Here is a 17,447-nt window from a genome sequence, read left to right as displayed (position 1 = left end):
TCCAACACCACAAGAGGTTCAAAAAAAACAAAAAAAAAGCACATGGGGAAACCATTTCACTTACATATTGACCACAGGTTAGATCACTGCCAGGATGAATTCAACAAAGTATTCACTAAAAGGACAAAACCTAAAAAGTTAACAAGCAGCTAGGATATTTGGCTAATCATTAGAACATGTGTCTCTCACAACATATCTACATCAATACTCCCACTGAAAAGAATTAAACTACAGTTTTTGTTAATCATCATCCTTTGTGTACTATATATACAGTAAATATCAATGGAATAAAAGGCCAATTACACTAAAGTACACTTTTAAAAAGTACAACAAGTAATAATGTCAAATTAGCAGATTTAAAATTCCATTTGAAATCATTAGGTTTAATAATCTTTTGTCATGCATTTTGATGTGTTGACTAACATACTTGCACTCATGTAAAGTGCTCTGAAATAGTTTTAACTCTAGTGTTACAAATATATTGAAATAGGTGATATACAAGTTTCAATCGAAATTAAGTATATTTTAGCTTACCATAAATGCTTGTCAATACATTCAGCAGTACTTTATCCATATTTACAAGACATTAAATAATTATGAATTTATAAAAGTTTAGTTAAATCTGACTTAATTAAATAGAAAGGAATTCCGCTAATTGCATTTTACATAAATTTAAAGTATAATACATTTTCTTTTAATTGTGATAAACAATTTCCTGTAGCTCAAACAGGCACTAACAACTCTAAAGTCATGGCTTTCGATTCCCAGGGAAAGCAAGAACTGATCAAATGTAAATGTGCATCTTGAAGTCGCTTTGCATAAAACATCTGCCAAATGCATAAAGGTTTAAGTTCACTACTTTTTTTCACAAGGGTATATAAAGAATTAATAAAGTCAATGACAATCTAATGAAAACAGTTTTGAGTGCCAAAGCCCATGGTAAGCTCATGTGGGCAAAAAAGCGGGAAATTTCTTCCTGTCCACTACAGACAAATGCATTGTGTCACTTCCTGTGGGAGTGCTGACACACTCCTGGCCCTGTGGACAGAGGGCAGATCAGCCGAAGGGTCAAATGGACTCATATTACAATAAAACAAAGTCTCAAGCTCTTATTAGCATCTGTAATCAGTCCTCTCAATCCTCTGGATGCAGGTTGATTGAGAAACACATAATTCTGCTTATGTAAGTGAAACACCTCTCACAACAATGCATGCTGAAAAGTTGTGGACAGCGAACTGAATTCTTACTCAGTTCATAAATAAATAAATTATATAATATGATTATTGTTCTGATAATCCCCATCCCATCTTCATGTCGGAGCGAGAGTCTAAAGTCTGCAAGTAATGCTGTTCCTCTCTCACCATCGACTCTTAATATTGTCTTATCAAGGCGTCAGCAGATGGAGAAGTGAAAGATCACATGGGTGCAGAAGAGGATAAACAAACAATACTATCTAATGTAAGCACAGGACCTGGCACTGCACGGCACCTACAGAGAGACAAAGACAGAACACATTTAAACATACTTTCTGACTAATAATCACAAACAAATTATTCACAGTCAATATTAGCCAGAAAATATCAACACACCACAGCAGTTAGTATTTATGTGCTCTGTGCTAATAGTAATATTAAGCACATAAGAGAATAATGAAGACTAATGGAGACCTTGTCACTAAATGTATTAAAACCCCTAAAGTTGCAAAGACTAAAGTCTCAAACCCAAAGAGATATTCTTTATAAAAGTTAAAAGCCCAAAATGTTCATGCAAAGAAAGGAGTAACTTTGATTCTCGCTGTCGCCACCGGCGCTATGTCTTGGAGACGCTTCATTGTGATAGCGAAGCTACTTTGTTTGGTCTTCCAAAAGAGGACACAACTAGAAATCAGTGGTTAAGTTGTATTTACAACACTGTTGCAGAACAGTTAACATAAATGATTAATAAATCTTGCTGGAACTGGAAATGTATATTTGCATATGTATATTTGTTTATATATTTAAATGAACAAATTTATAGCACCACATTGACAAGGGTACACAGACAAAATATGTTGAATATATGATAAATATATGTTGTAAACAGTACAGTACATAAAATGTTTTTGTTCAAATTTTAAATTAATTTCTTTTAAACATTCAAATGCCAAAATATATTAGAAAGTATACTTCAAATGGCAAGAAAAACATTTTGGGTGAATGCATATACTAATATGTATATGTACATATATGTATATAAAAACATATTTTGTGGTTCTTTTATTGAAACAAAACAAGCACAATTAAAAGATATACTGGGTCTCAGGAGAACAGGAACACAGAGGAACTAGAAACCAAACCTTCAAGAAACAACAACAAGAATGGATAGCCAAGGACTGAAACACAAGGCTATAAATACACATGCAAAATGAGGGATGAAGAGAAAAAGAAGAGAAGAATTAATGAACCAGTGAATAACTTAGGTAACAAATTATCAGGGACAAAGCAAGCGAATAATCTAGATACAAGGAACCAACTAAACAGATAAAATGTGAGAGTATATTGGTTATATATTAACATCTTAATTAGTGATATATTGGTAGTGCTAAAGCCAGTTGTATACTGAAAAATATAAAAAAAAATCTTCCCATAAATAAAGCTTCCCATTCTCTTCTTCTTCTTCTTCTTCTTCTTCTTCTTCTTCTTCTTATTATTTAAAATTATTTATGGTTTATTTAAATCATTTATTGCCATCTCTGTCAGTATCCTAAGATGGTCATTTTATTATTTTAGTAAATAAATTGAATGTGTGCTCCTTTGCTCATTACATACCGTAACTGATCCCGTTTTTATCCTTAGAGTCTAGCAGTAATTTAAGGAAAAATCCACCGGAATGACCTGAGAATGTTTGCGTGGCTTAGGAGCAAATAATGATTGAACAGAGGGTAACCCTATAACCAGGTCCAGTATCGAAATCCACTGGTTTTGTGTTGCTATCCCAGTTATTCATAAGTAAGTAGCTCATATTTGTATAAGCTGTAGTTGTAGTCAGTGTGGCTTGGTTCAGTGTAAGTGTAAGATATGAAGCTGGGACAGGAGCTGGTGAACATCAGGATGAGATTCCCAATTTGATAATATTTTAAATATATAAATATTGTTAAAAAATTATATAAGGGAATGATTTTAGCAGACTAACTGGTGCAACATATTTAAAAAGTGACTTTAGAGAGTGTATGTAGGTGTACAAGGAGAACAACAGAGGACCTAAGACAGAGCCTTGGGTCACACCATATTTCACTTATGTTAGCAGTGACGTTTCTTTATGTACTCAAAGTTGGAACAAAGCGGTCGGATTTAATCCAGGCTAGTTTCCATCTTTAACTACAGCAACATAATTCTCCAGACTGTCCATGAAAACGGCACAATCATTAGGGTCTGATTCACCCATGATTGTCATTAATTACTGCTGTGTTGTGATTTCTTCATAAGCAGTTTAATAGCTGCCAGTTGGAAAGTTTTTGGCAAACCGTAGGGATTTATTAATAATGAAAAGGGGTTTCATATCTTCAGAAATACCTTTCTGTAGCTTCAAGTGTAGTTTAGCACATCCTGTCCGATAATTGTGAAGGACCAAAGATGTAAATCCCCAGTTTTGTCATGTTTTTTTCCTATCCTCTTTTAAATATCCTTAAAAACTATAATGAAACTCTCAGTGAGCTCAGAAGGAAAAGTGCTAAAGAACATTGAAACCTGTCATTGAGAAAAGCTCTTGATTGGTGTGTTGTGAAAAACAGGTCACAGGTCTGATTTTATAGGGTTGAAAAACAGTGCTAAATGCAAATGCCAGTAATAAAATCATGAATACTTAGGAATAGCAAAATAAATAGCTTATTAGTTCTAACAAGGGAAAACAAAATGTTACCCATGTATATTTTTATTGATGTCAAAGACTCTATTCAACTGTATCAAATATATTTTCAAACAAATGAATCAATTAACAAATTAGTCTGATTAAAAACTGATTCGAAACTTCAAAACTTAGTCTGATTCCAGGAGCAAACAAGAAACACTACTGTATACACTAAAATAGTTACATGTACACAGAGACTAATCATTTTAGGATCTTAAGTATGTTTAGTGGTAAACGTGACAAAATGTCTGTGGTATTAGACTCATCCTCAACTTTGACACATGCTAGATAAATCCTTTAAGCTTAGCAATATGTAATAATTCTGGTGATCATAAATGTGTTGTTCTGATGTTTTACAAGTGTCATAACTGATTACAGTGAGAAGAGTTCTGTGTATGTGTTATATCAGTGTGTCCATGTATATTTTCTCTGTTTGTCACTCACTGTGTCTAATTTAAAAGCCACATGAAGCTGCTTTCAGGCAACTAATAAATGAACAGGCCAAACTACATCTCTCTCCTCTCTTATTATGGTGCACTATATCTGTTGTTCATTAACAGAACTGTGATTTGAATTTCCTCTTTTTACGAAATGGATTGTTTTTTGAAGTTTATTTTTCTCATATAATCAGAAATTCTTCAAACATCTTTTGAGTTCCACATAAGAAAGAAAGTTATACAGACTTAGATGAGTAAGTGATGACAGAATGATCATTTTGGGTGAACTATCCATTTCAGGGTCAGAGTAAAAATAGACAGACTTGCTGCTGGGTACATACTGATGATGTAATCATGGGAGTTTTGTGTGAGTGCATAATTTCAAATGTGTGTCACCCTAGTCCACTATCCCAATAAGTAACTAACCTGTCATTGAAACTGTTGCTCTGGGGAACACGCATGCATTTTATTCATGCACAACAATCTTTCCATTGATTTACTATTGACTTCCCTCCCACCTCCGATAAGATCTGAGTTATAGAGAAGTCCTTTGGACCTGTCAGTCTTACCACTGGCCACTGAAGACAACACACCTTACAAATGGGGAATTGTCTGAGCATACTTCTGTGAGCAGGTCTGATGACGAGAAGTTCAGATTGTGACGATGTGACAATCAACCCTTCCAACAATATACTGTACACTGTTCAAATGAAACACTTTTATAGACCATAATAACTTATTATTATATGGTCATATAATGTCATCAGGATACTTTATTTAGATTCACAAAGCAAGGTTGAAAGGGGTCAAAAGAAACATTCAATATCATAGATTTTTGACTACAGAACAACAATCAAACAGTAGGCTCGCTATGCAGTAAAATGCTGTCAAACATATTTGATATTTTATGTCAAATAAAAGTTTTGTCAAAGCCATAAGCAATTAATTGCCTCAAGTTGTTTATTACATTTATAGAAAAACAACAATGTGAAAAAATCTTTTGTAATACACACAGTATCATGTATTTATTACACATTTATAAACTAAATATCATAAATAAAATAAAGATCATCATCATATAGATAAACAATTGTTCTAAAAGTATTATAACTTTATCATCTCACTATGTTTGGGTGGATGATGGTTAATGTTCAATCCCTGACCTAGCCCATAATGGCCTGCAGTCTTTCAGTCAAGTGCTAAAATTTCCTGGGGAAGCCCTGTGAAACCAGTTTCGGAAATGTTGCCTTGGCAACTAATGGATATAAATGTAGGCTGAAGCACTGAAGCTACTAAATGGAAATAAATAAAAACTAAAACTGAACTCAAGCTAAAACAAAAATAAAATGTAAAGAGTCATAAAAAAAATGTAAAAAAATAAATAAAATAAAATGACAAGCACATATGCACAAAACATTGTTAAAAATAAAATACAATTTGAATGAAAATATAAGATAAAAGTTAATTCAATATATTACTAAAAAATATAATAGATACAGTATAACAAACCTAAACCCTAAACTTAGAATTTAAAAAAAACTTTCGCCTTGATTACTAACTGAAATAAAGCTCAAATGTAAAGCTATATATAAATCTTATATATAACTTGTCATAAAAATTACAAAAGACCTTAACAAAATGATTAAACTAAAATTAAGATATAAATCTGAAAATTATAAAACCATATATTTATAAAATTATATTATTTAAAATCATATTATATAACTATGATTTAATAGAAACTGTAATTTTATAATAAAACTATAAAAACTATAAATCTATTATTTGAAATATTATTAAATTCTATAATAGTATATAAAAATACTAAAATAACTCTTTCATACATAAACACCAGAAAGACGGTATTTAGAGCATAATGCCACCATTAAACAGTTCATTGTTTTTTTTAATACGAATTTGAAACATTGTTCTGAGAAGAATGAGGAATAAAAGGAAACTCCTACAAAAGTAATGCAGATATTCCATTGAGTGAGCCTGGGAACTGAGCCAACATACACTGAATGAACAGCTGGAATCAAGGTGTGGATAATCAGGGTGTGGGTGTTACAGGGGTGAGCTCTCATTCTGCCTGGACAGTGGATATATTTAAAACATGATCAAGCACTATTTTATTTTAGCCAGCGTGTGTGATGAAGCTTCCTTCATACACTGGCAGAACCCTGTCCACAAGATCCACCTTAAAGACTCTGAGAAATAGTTCCATAAATGCTATTTCCTCTCAGTGCAGGCTGTTGCTGAACATTTAAAAGGGTGGTATTAATGGGAGGGACATTGAGAGCATTTGATTGGACAAACATTTGGATATGCAAATACAAAAACTTGACACAGAACACGAGAGCCAGTTTGGTTTAAACTGTCTATTCCACAAAAGGTAGTAAAAGGTTCATTAGATTTTTAAAATGTTCTTCATAGTAAGCCAAAAAAAATTGTTCTTTAAGAATTATTCACTGAAAATTTCTTTGGGTAACTGAAATGGTTCTTCCTTTGAACAGGTTTTGGATCCTTTTTTTTTTTTTTTGAGAGTGTTCAATAAACCCACCCTAAGTAATTGACATATCAGAGCACACTTTTGAAATTCACAAAAAAAAAAAAAAATAAATAAATAAAAATACACTTGATTATTTGCAGTGAAATCAACCATTCTATCATGTCATGTAGAACATCTCTTGCCCTTCATATTCTTGATCTTATTCATCACTGAATGACTTCTTAACTTAAAGCCCCTTGAAGGCCTCAGTATGGTGGCCCAGTAGTGCACAATACAATGAAAATGTAAGATAACAACACTGTAGAATCAAGCAACAACACAACAGAAAATGCTTGTCCTTGTCTGGCCTTGAACTAGGATACAGACTCCTTACCAGCAATACCTGTACTCACCTTGGTGGTTTTGGCTCATAAGACTCCAGTGATCTCCTTTGTTAACTCAAGCGATGTCCTTCATAATCTCCAGCGATTTCCTTTGTAAATTCCAGCAATCTCATTCCACTTTCTTTGTTTTATAATATTCACTGCCTACTCACCATCATCCTCCTGTATTCATATCACCTGCTCCCCTGTATGTGTGCTGATATTCTGTCACTCCGGTAAAAAACAAAAGCATGTCATTCATCCCATTCATCATCACTGACCTGTCTAACTTGCAATACTTACCTTCCATTTTCCATATTTGTCAATAAATACATGCATATTGGGTTTGCTAACATCTGTTTCCGAGTCTGATATATTCCTGACAGAAGGCCAGACCAAACCATGAACCCTGCAGTGTCTGATCCAGTCAAAAACCTTCGCTTTGCACTCACCACACCAGGATCCACTTCAGGCACTGGACACCTCATCACACACCCCATCTCTCCTTCTCCGCCAGCTTATGTCGCTAGTCCCATGGTCAATCCAGCACCCTACTTTGACTTGCTTTGACTGCAATCAATTTATTCTTTAGTGTTCGCTCACCCCAGAAATGCAGCCGCATTGTTTTCCCACTGAAAGAGTGAAAATCTCATATATTCTGTCTCTGCTCACAGGACTAGAACTGCAGCGGGAGGAAACAATATGGCAGCAAGCTGAACCTATCATTCAATTTCTCAAAGCTTTGTGGCACAATTTCATGAGTTTGCACTTAAAAAGCAAAGAGATAAAGCAAAGAGTATACGTAATTGCTGTGCTGTCCAAGAACAGGGCTCTGTGCTCAGGCTTTAGCCCGAACACAGAGTACTCCCCCATCCTTATCTGGAATAGTAACATTTGAAAGAGAGGAGTCTGGGTGGTGGAGGGATGCTAAAAAAACTGTATATATACCTCCTGTTGTTGATTTTCTAAAAGTTTCCTTCTGATAGTAATTGGTTGATTACATGAACGTGTTCCTTCCAAATTTTTTTAAATAAAACATAATTTCATGAGGTGTTTGGATGCCCAGCTGGCGACTCATGAACAACTTTATCTTTTATGTCAGGGCAAAAGTTAATTGAACAAGCTCTCCTCACCTTTTATCACGAAGGTCTTGAACTGACATTGTGGCTGCATCTTTCTACCTATGACCACATCCTTGCATACTCCCAGAACCTGGTCAAACCTCACCACCTCGTATTGCTGGACCTTGAAAAAATGAAGGAAGTCCAACTATACCTACCTCAAGGCAGAAAACTGTACCATCCATCAGACCTCGACCCAGGTCCTGGGTTATTACATCAGTGCTGAAGGTACAGTATCAAGATGAACGAGGGCAAGGTAAAAGCAGTGTGCTCTTGGCCTACACCAACCACCATAAAGATTTACAATGCTTTATTGGTTTTGCTAACTTCTATCAATGCTCCATCATGAATTACAGTTCCATTACGACTCCACTGACCTCCTTCCTGAAAGACAAGCCCAAGTCTCTGCCCTGGACCCAAGATGTCACTCAAGCCTTACAGAACTTGAAACAAGCCTTCACTACCACTCCTCTCTTTGTTCACCTTAGTCCAGATAAGCCATCTTTGGCAGAAATGGACACCTCTACAACCGGTGTAGAGACTTTATTGCAGCAGCCCAGAATGTGTCATGTCCAAAGTCCCTCGCCATTTACCATCTGGCAAACTACTCCCGCTGCCAGTTTCATGGCAACTGTGATCAGTTATCCTCGAAGGCCTTCCCTCTGCAATGGAAACTGCTGAACTCATGTTCAATCACATATTTCATAACTATGGACTCCCAGAGGACATAGAGTCTGACCGAGAACCTCAATTTATCTCCTGAGTCTGGAAGGCCTTATTTAACCTCCTAGGTCTGACCGTAAGCCTCTCCTTAGGATACCACTCTCAAAGTAATAGGCAGATGGAGAGAAAGATTCCTGGAGCAGCTTCCTCACTTAGACTGAGTATGCCCAGAACTCCCTCCGACAGCCAGCCACTGTACCTCAGTAAATACATTTCTGAAAGACAACACCCACCACTTATAAATAAAAAACGAAAACCAGTCAGTATCTGGTGTGACCACCATTTGCCTCACGCAGTGCAACACATCTCCTTCGCATAGAGTTGATCAGGTTGTTGATTGTGGCCTGTGGAATATTGGTCCACTCCTCTTCCATGGCTGTGCAAAGTTGAATCTCATCACGGTATCTCTGTGTATTCAAAATGCCATCAATAAAATGCACCTATGTTCGCGGTCCATAACATATGCCTGCCCATACCATAACCCCACCGCCACCATGGGCCACTCGATCCACAACGTTGACATCAGTAAACCACTCACCCACACAATGCCATACATGCTGTCTGCCATCTGCCCTGTACAGTGAAAACCGGGATTCATCTGTGAAGAGAACACCTCTACATTACGCCACACAACACCGAATGTGAGCATTTGCCCACTCAAGTTGTTTATGATGACGAACTGCAGTCAGGTCGAGACCCCAATGAGGACGACAAGCATGCAGATGAGTCTCAGATGATCTTGGAGGTGAAGATGCTGGATGTGGAGGTCCTGGGCTGGTGTGGTTACACGTAGTCTGCGGTTGTGAGGCCTGTTGGATGTACTGCCAAATTCTCTGAAACACCTTTGGAGACGGCTTATGGTAGAGAAATGAACATTTAATTCATGGACAACAGCTCTGCTGGACATTCCTGCAGTCAGCATGCCAATTGCATGCTCCCTCAAAATTTTGCGATATCTGTGGCATTGTGCGGTGTGATAAAACTGCACATTTTAGAGTGGCCTTTTACTGTGGCCAGCCTAAGGCACACCTGTGCAATAATCATGCTGTCTAATCAGCATCTTGATATGCCACACCTGTGAGGTAGATGGATTATCTCTGCAAATGAGAAGTGCTCACTAACACAGATTTAGACAGATTTGTGAACAATATTTGAAAGAAATAAGCCTTTTGTGTACATAGAAAAAGTATTTGATCTTTGAGTTCAGCTCATGAGAAATGGGGGCAAAAACAAAAGTGTTGCGTTTATAATTTTGTTCATTGTATATGTTTTTTAAAAATCTTATCACTGCAAAGTATGCCAATGAACAGAATGCAATCGAAACTACAATGTAAAAATTAACACTATACAGCTAAAACAGCTAAATAAATGTGAAAACAATTGTACAAAAATGCTTTTATTATGTATTTTTATTTTATAGAGAAAGCTTTGTTGGCACAGAGACAAAAATGCAGTACAAAAACGTAAAAAAAGTAATGTACGATTGTTTGGGCTTTGTCTTAGAAATTCATTTTAGCCTTTTAATATTTGCATATAAATTACAGAATCTGGCCCCATAGTCTACAGTTATATGGGCACTATAAATGGCCAATGTTTACCCCCATTATCCAGAAGATGCTGAACAGATCAACTCTCTGGTCTCCCCATCGAACTTCAAACACATTCCAGGAGGAGCAATTGACCCCTGTGCCAGGCACCAATGGCTCGACTAGACCAGTGGTCTGTCTCCACAATTTCAAAACACATTACACACACACACGCTTCTGAGGTTGAGCTTTGTATAGATCCTGGCCTCACAGTGGTTCCAGTGCTGAAGGAACCAGTGGAAGGGGGTAGCAGAACTTAGTCACATTATTTAAACCTCTATAGTCAATGCATGGCCGTAAGCCTCCATCTTTCTTTTCCACATAGAAAAATCCTGCGGCAGCTGGTGAAGTGGAGGGACAGATAAATCCAGAGTTCATAGCATCTTCTATGTACTCTTCCATGGCTTGAGTCTCGTTGCGTGACAGAGGGTAGACTTTACTCTTAGGAGGCATGGCATTGGGTAACAAGTCAATAGCGCAGTCCCATGGTCGATAAGGTGGTAACTGGGTGGCCTTGATTTTACTAAAAACTTCACTGAACTCCTCATAACAGGAGGGAATCTTAGTAGCTTGAGTAGTGTTTGGGTTTTCTATGCTTGTTGTCAAACAGGGCTTGGTTATAGCGGTTTGTCTGCAGTGGGTTTGGCAGTATTTAGACCAGTGGGTTAGCTCACCATGATGCCAGGAAAAGATTGGGTCATGAACAGATAACCAGGGGTAGCCAAGGATAATTTCATATCAATGACGTAGAAGGAAATGGCCTCTTGATGGAATAGTCCAATATGGAGTTGAAGTGTTTGTGTTTGCTGGTTGATGCCATCTCTTATGGGTGTATTGTTAACAGCACTGATCTTGATGGGTGGCACACAGGGTTGAGTGGGAATGTTGAATTTGTTAATGATGTCCTTGTGGATGAAATTCAGGGAAGCTCCAGAGTTGATCAGCGCTGTTAAGTCGTTGAAAGTAGTTTCAGTAGCTAGCCGAATAGGAAGAGTCATTAATTTAGTTGGAAGAAGGGAAAATTGTTCAACACTCACCCGGGTAGTAATTTTGGTGTTCCTCCGGGCCTTGTGTGGGCATCCTACGCTGTGGTGGCCTGTTTCACCACAGTAGTAGCACAGATTGAGTTGACGTCGTCGAGTTCTCTCCTCTTCAGTAAATCTTGAGAAATCCAGTTGCATGGGCTCCTGGCTAGGCATTGACATGGGAAGAGGAACATGGCAGTGCTGGTGTGTGGTAGGAGCCTGTGATGATTGGAAAGTTTTCCTTTTGGGAGCATCCTCATGAGGTTATCGATCTTAATAGCAAGAGTTATATATTCAGTAAATGAACAGTTCTCACCCTTGCAAGCCAGTTCAGTCTGTAGATCGATGTTCAAGCTTTGTCGGAACACAGCCTTTAAAGGGATGTCATTCCAGCCACTTTGAGCAGGAAGCTTTGTAAACTCAATAACATAATCTGCAGCGGTGCGGTTGCCTTGAGACAAATTAAGCAATTGTGTAGATATCCTTACCCCCAGCAGGATACTCAAACACCTCTCGTAACTGTTTGACAAAGTAATCATATGAGGTACGCAACAAAGGGTCTGTCTCCCAGACTGCTGCAGCCCAATCAATTGCTTTACCAGAAAGCAGTGACATCAAAAAAGCACATTTCTTTTCATCTGAGTAAAACTGTTCTTCCTGGCTAGCAAAAAAAAAAATCTCCACTTGACGAATAAAGCCCCAGCATTGCTCAGTTGAACCATCAAATTTTTCAGGCATAGCAAGTCTTACCGTCTGTGGTGTAGGAGAAGGAAGTGATCAAATGTATTGGGTCAGATACTCATTTGCAAACTGAAGCTTGTTGAGCTGTTCTTGAGCATTTCGCTTTGATAAGCGAAAGCCACTTGAAGCTGAGAAACTTCCGCTGGATTCAATGGAGGCGAAGTATTCTGTAATGAGGGTGAGGCAGAGGCTGTGTTAGAATCCATTTGCAGAAGTTTAATGAGCAAACAGTTCAACAATCCAAAATGTGGGGCAGAAATCAGAGTCGTGGTCACAGGCCAAAAAGTCAAAATCACAATAATCAGTCCAACCACCAAACAAGTACGAGGGAAATCCAAAAGGCTAAATCCAGAGAAACAGGCGATAAATCATACACGTAGCACTCAAAACAAGACAATGGAAACGCTCGGTAAGGCAGTGATAATGGCAATACTTCGCAAAGGCCTGTTTAGCCTGACCATGCTTAAATGGCTGCAGGAAGTGATCAAAGAAGCAGCAGAGGGAGTGGTACCAGTCAGAACTCGGGAGAGGGCTCCCTCTGCTGGCGTGGCATTACACTCTCCCTTGCCTTCGCCTCACCTGCCTATGACAAAACCCTTATGAAAAACAAGTACCCTTCAGATTACTTTTAAAAATAGTACTTATAATAATATATGTTAAAACAATGAACTTAAATAATCAAATGTTTAATCGCATTTTAAACTGAAAATGTGTAATAGTTTAAGTTATATTATAGTAATTGCATTAAATTTATATAAATGCAATTAGCTGAACTTTTGAGTGTTTTTGATCCACTGAAGTATAATTAAAGGGATAGTTTACCCAAAAAGGAAAATTTGATCCCCAGGGCATCCAAGATGTAGGTGACTTTGTTTCTTCAGTAGAACACAGACGAAGATTTTGAACTCAAACCGTTGCAGTCTGTCAGTCTTATAATGGAAGTGAATGGCAATCATGGCTTTGAGAGTCAAAAAAAACATACACACAAAGTGTTGCAACATAAAGTGCTGCATGGTAAAGTGAGGCCGCTGTGACTCACTGGTGATAGTATGAGGGGTCTGAAAGACACACCACAGTTACACATTTACAGAGAGTTGCCCATCACTGACATCACAGCAGCAGGAGGGTATAAATCCACACTGACACTCACCTGCACAAGCACAGGAACGGACACCTAACCCGAACAAAGGATTCTGAGACCCCAGACCCATCGCTCACACTGTGGACTGTATTTGACTGAATTATGTGTTCTGGAAATTGCGCCAAATGCCTGGGGGTAACCCTCATCCCGCTGGCCATCATCTGTATCCTCTGCAACATTTTGCTGTTTTTCCCGGGTGGTAATGTGACCGAGAGCAGCGAAATCACGGACGAAGTCTTTTACCTCGGAGGAATTCTGGGATCTGGTGTGCTGGTGAGTGGATGCGCAAATGCAAATAACTTCTTGTAAGAGGAAAATAGGAAAACTAAATACTATCAATATCGAAGAACTCTAATTTGAGCTCAAATTTCTGTTAAAAGAATATTCTGTGAATTCATTAAAGAAACATTAAAATGGATTTGCACATAAATTTGCTCTGTTAGGGTTAGGGTTAGGGATGAGTCCATGAATGAGTCCACCTGTATTATTTAATGATTTTTCTTTTCTTTTTCTTATGTACTTCACTATTTGTGATTTCTTTCAAGGCTTTTATTTATTGTACTGTAGAAATGACCTTATGGGCAAACGTCCACCTTTAAGTAACGAGCTGGTCTTCGTTTAGATGATTTTCCCTGCACTGGTTTTCCTGGGCTTGAAGAACAATGACTGCTGCGGCTGCTGTGGGAATGAGAGCTGCGGAAAACGTTTTGCGGTGAGAAGTGCCATCTGAGGAGTTCATGTGACAAATGACATTTTCACACCAGTCCTCAACACAATGATCACATTATTCTCGCCATTTAAGAATTCCCACCAGAAAAGGACTTTCTGGGTGAAATATTAGAAATATGCATTTGTATTCTTACTTTTACCATACTTGTAAGTGGTTTTCGCAACACATACTTTTACAAAAGCACCACTGGTACTGTAATAAATTAAAGAAACTGGAAGAAACATTCTGATATACAAGCTAACAGGGAGTCATACTTGTATGTTTGTTTTTTTAATCCAGATGTTTGGCTCCATTCTGTTCGCCGCGGCCGGAGCTGTGGGCGCCGCTTACTCCGTTATTGTGTCTTGTGTGGCCATTAATCACGGGCCCAAGTGCTTCACTACCTTTCCCAATGGGACTATCTATAACCTCACTTACCCATTTGCTGACGGGTGCGTGTTTATTATTAACTGAAATGAAATCAAGTAATAATCCGGTAGCTGTAATGTAACACATGCCACCTGGTTTCTTTCTTTTAGGAACTACCTGTCCAACAGAACGCTGTGGGATATATGCGGTGGTCCGGGTGATATCGTCACGTGGCATCTGACCCTGTTCTCAATCCTGTTGATCACCGGTCTGGTTCAGATCGGTCTGTGCGCTTTCCAGGTGATCAACGGGCTCATCGGCACCATCTGTGGAGACTGCTGCGGCTGCTGCGGGGTACGAGTGAACTCTGATGATGACAATAATAATAAATCATACACAGGCCTTATATCTGTATTTGAATAGATAATTTATGTAAAATCATCATTAGTTTGTAGCAAATATCTGATGCGCTGAAATAACTTGACCATGTGTTTACCCACAGAGCTCCTAAACCACTCAGAATGGACTTGGATCAGTGGATCTTCAGGACTTATCATACATCCATATCTGTAATTGTCAACAGTTTGTCACCTCATAATTTGTATTTATACTGTTTAGATGGATGTTGTTTGTTGTATACCTCATCTGCCTGATGGCTGATGAAGACAACAGATATTTTTATATACTGTTATATACAGTATAGCCTACATATGTATTCATATAGATTTATATGATATAGGATATTGATAAATAGTGTATTGATACATATTGTAAAGAATATTGAATATTTATTCAAACTGTAGGAGAATGTTATTTTCGTACAAGTATTCAGGCTTTTTTTATTGATGGATGAAGGCAACGTGCAAATATATGGAATATTTGATAAAAGTTAACAGGTTTTATCTCAGGAAATTGGTTGAAATGTAGTAAAAGAATATTTGACACTTAATAAACTCTTGAAGCTGTCCTTGTTGCAATTTGGGCTTTTCCATCTCACTCAGCAAGATTTTTGCGATTTTGACTGTTTTAGAAAACAGGAAGCAGCAGAAGGGACAGTGAGAGGATCTGGGAAGTGCCCTGACAGACTCTGGAGAGTTCAGGGTTACTTCATAAACAACAGCTGGGCTGCTGAACATGATTTGTGTCCATTTTTATAACTAAATATGCAAAGAGCATGCAATAACATGATGCGCAAGCTGAAACTGCACTCGCACGTTCTTGATAAGTGTTCTTATGCAATGTTATAACTTATATCCGAGTTATTGCTTTCTGTTTGTTGTTTCCGCCAGTGTGATGTTGATGTGTTATCAGGGGTTTTATGAGGGGAATGTTATTTTATGATGGCTTTATAGGTAACAGTTCTCATCTTCACACAACAAGAAAATGATTAACTTCACAGCAAATAGTCAGCTCTATGATGCATGTAGACTACAAGATGCTTTATAAATATCTGATAAGCTTCCCCCCTCATAACGTTTTATAGCAAACTAAAAATATTGTACAGCTGCTTATTGGACAATCAGCTTACAAGCATCTTCACAAAATAATATCACAAAAAACAAAAACAGACCCACAAAAAATCAACTCAAACATTAAAAAAAAAAACAATTAATAAAAAACAACAACATTCACAAAATAATTTCCCATTAGGGGCATGTATTATAATAATTATAAAACCATTAGGGGCATGTCAGCCAGTAGTACATATGCAGTGTTCTTTTATACAGTAAGCATAATATTAAGTGATGTAACTTTAACCGTGTACGCGTTTCACAAACCTCAGTAAAACAGTAAAAGAGTACACTCTAGAACACCCGTTTTAGCGATGAGAACTGTTCCTTTCTGACGCGCAGACTCAAACTAAGCTTTGATGACGTCAGCACTGTGGACACCTGTGCGTGCAAACTGCTGCCATTTGACCTTGCAGAGACAGTTGATGGGAAGTTCTTTGTCGTTATGAATAATTTCTGTTTTAAATAGTTTGTTGGTCTCCCCGATGCCTGCGAGCTTTCCTCCGTGTCAGTTTCAGACACGAGTATAAAATAATTTGTACAAAACTTTTTTAAATAATGTTTGGTTTATACATGGTTGTGTATCTTATTGGACAATCAGCTTTAAATTGCCCCTAGGATGTGAAGTTATTCCAAATCTGTGACGCAAAAAAAATGAAATGGGATTCAATGGATAGATTTCTGCTACATGCCGGCACTGCGGGCCGTACTTTTCGCCTGCCTTGCCCCCTGATTGGGAACTCAATTGAGAAAGTGCTTTTTTAGCGCCTTGAACTGTTTCAGTCAGAGAAGACACAACTTTGTAAACCTTCACGTGCAAACTGTCGTTTATTTGCATTAGAGTTTGACCTTTGGCGTGGAGTGAGCAAGGAGAGTAAGTTTAATATATCAAAATGTAACATCAATCCTTGACTTATGTTGAACTCTAATTCATTCTAAAAAATACAACCACCAACAAGATACTTTCAAAAATTCCAACAAAGACAATTTGAAATATTCACTAACCATACTATATGATAATTTAAAATCTAATTCAGTCTCTTATATACAATGCCCATCACAACCCAATAAATTCCAGGGTACTTTTACAATACAATTAAAACCTTAAAAAAACTTACAACCAAACAACACAAATAAAAAAAAAAACTCAACTAAACACAAAAATGCTAACAAAACAAATAAATTCTTTTCCTTTTTGATTTCACTGACAATTTTAGACAGGGCTGTGAAAGTCAGAAAGACCAACTTTTCTCAAAGTCAATTTGCAACACAACGTTACAACCACATTTCTCACGTACAGTACACCGCCATCATAACTGACAATTTTA

The 17,447-nt window shown here is 37.5% G+C and overlaps 1 protein-coding gene across 1 annotated transcript; it reads left to right on the top strand.

Moving 5' to 3' along the window:
* The first annotated feature begins 13,533 nt into the window (after positions 1–13,533).
* LOC109112461 (transmembrane 4 L6 family member 4-like) lies at positions 13,534–15,574 on the top strand. Its single transcript, XM_019125382.2, has 5 exons — positions 13,534–13,803; positions 14,153–14,242; positions 14,540–14,691; positions 14,779–14,962; positions 15,111–15,574. The coding sequence occupies exons 1-5, from the start codon at positions 13,633–13,635 to the stop codon at positions 15,117–15,119; spliced, it is 606 nt and encodes a 201-aa protein (XP_018980927.1). The 5' UTR covers positions 13,534–13,632; the 3' UTR covers positions 15,120–15,574.
* Positions 15,575–17,447: the final 1,873 nt, after the last annotated feature.

The sequence above is a fragment of the Cyprinus carpio genome, chromosome A22, assembly GCF_018340385.1.
Source record: "Cyprinus carpio isolate SPL01 chromosome A22, ASM1834038v1, whole genome shotgun sequence".
Classification (NCBI taxonomy): domain Eukaryota; kingdom Metazoa; phylum Chordata; class Actinopteri; order Cypriniformes; family Cyprinidae; genus Cyprinus; species Cyprinus carpio.
Note: the sequence above shows the minus strand (reverse complement) of the source record. Positions and strands in the feature narration are given on the sequence as shown.

What these genes read in the sequence shown, in the direction of transcription:
- LOC109112461 (XM_019125382.2), top strand. Translation starts at nt 13,633, where the DNA reads ATGTGTTCTGGAAATTGCGCCAAATGCCTGGGGGTAACCCTCATCCCG. An exon ending in TTCTGGGATCTGGTGTGCTG is followed by an intron (nt 13,804 to 14,152) that starts GTGAGTGGATGC and finishes GTCTTCGTTTAG; the next exon opens with ATGATTTTCCCTGCACTGGT. An exon ending in ACTTACCCATTTGCTGACGG is followed by an intron (nt 14,692 to 14,778) that starts GTGCGTGTTTAT and finishes TCTTTCTTTTAG; the next exon opens with GAACTACCTGTCCAACAGAA.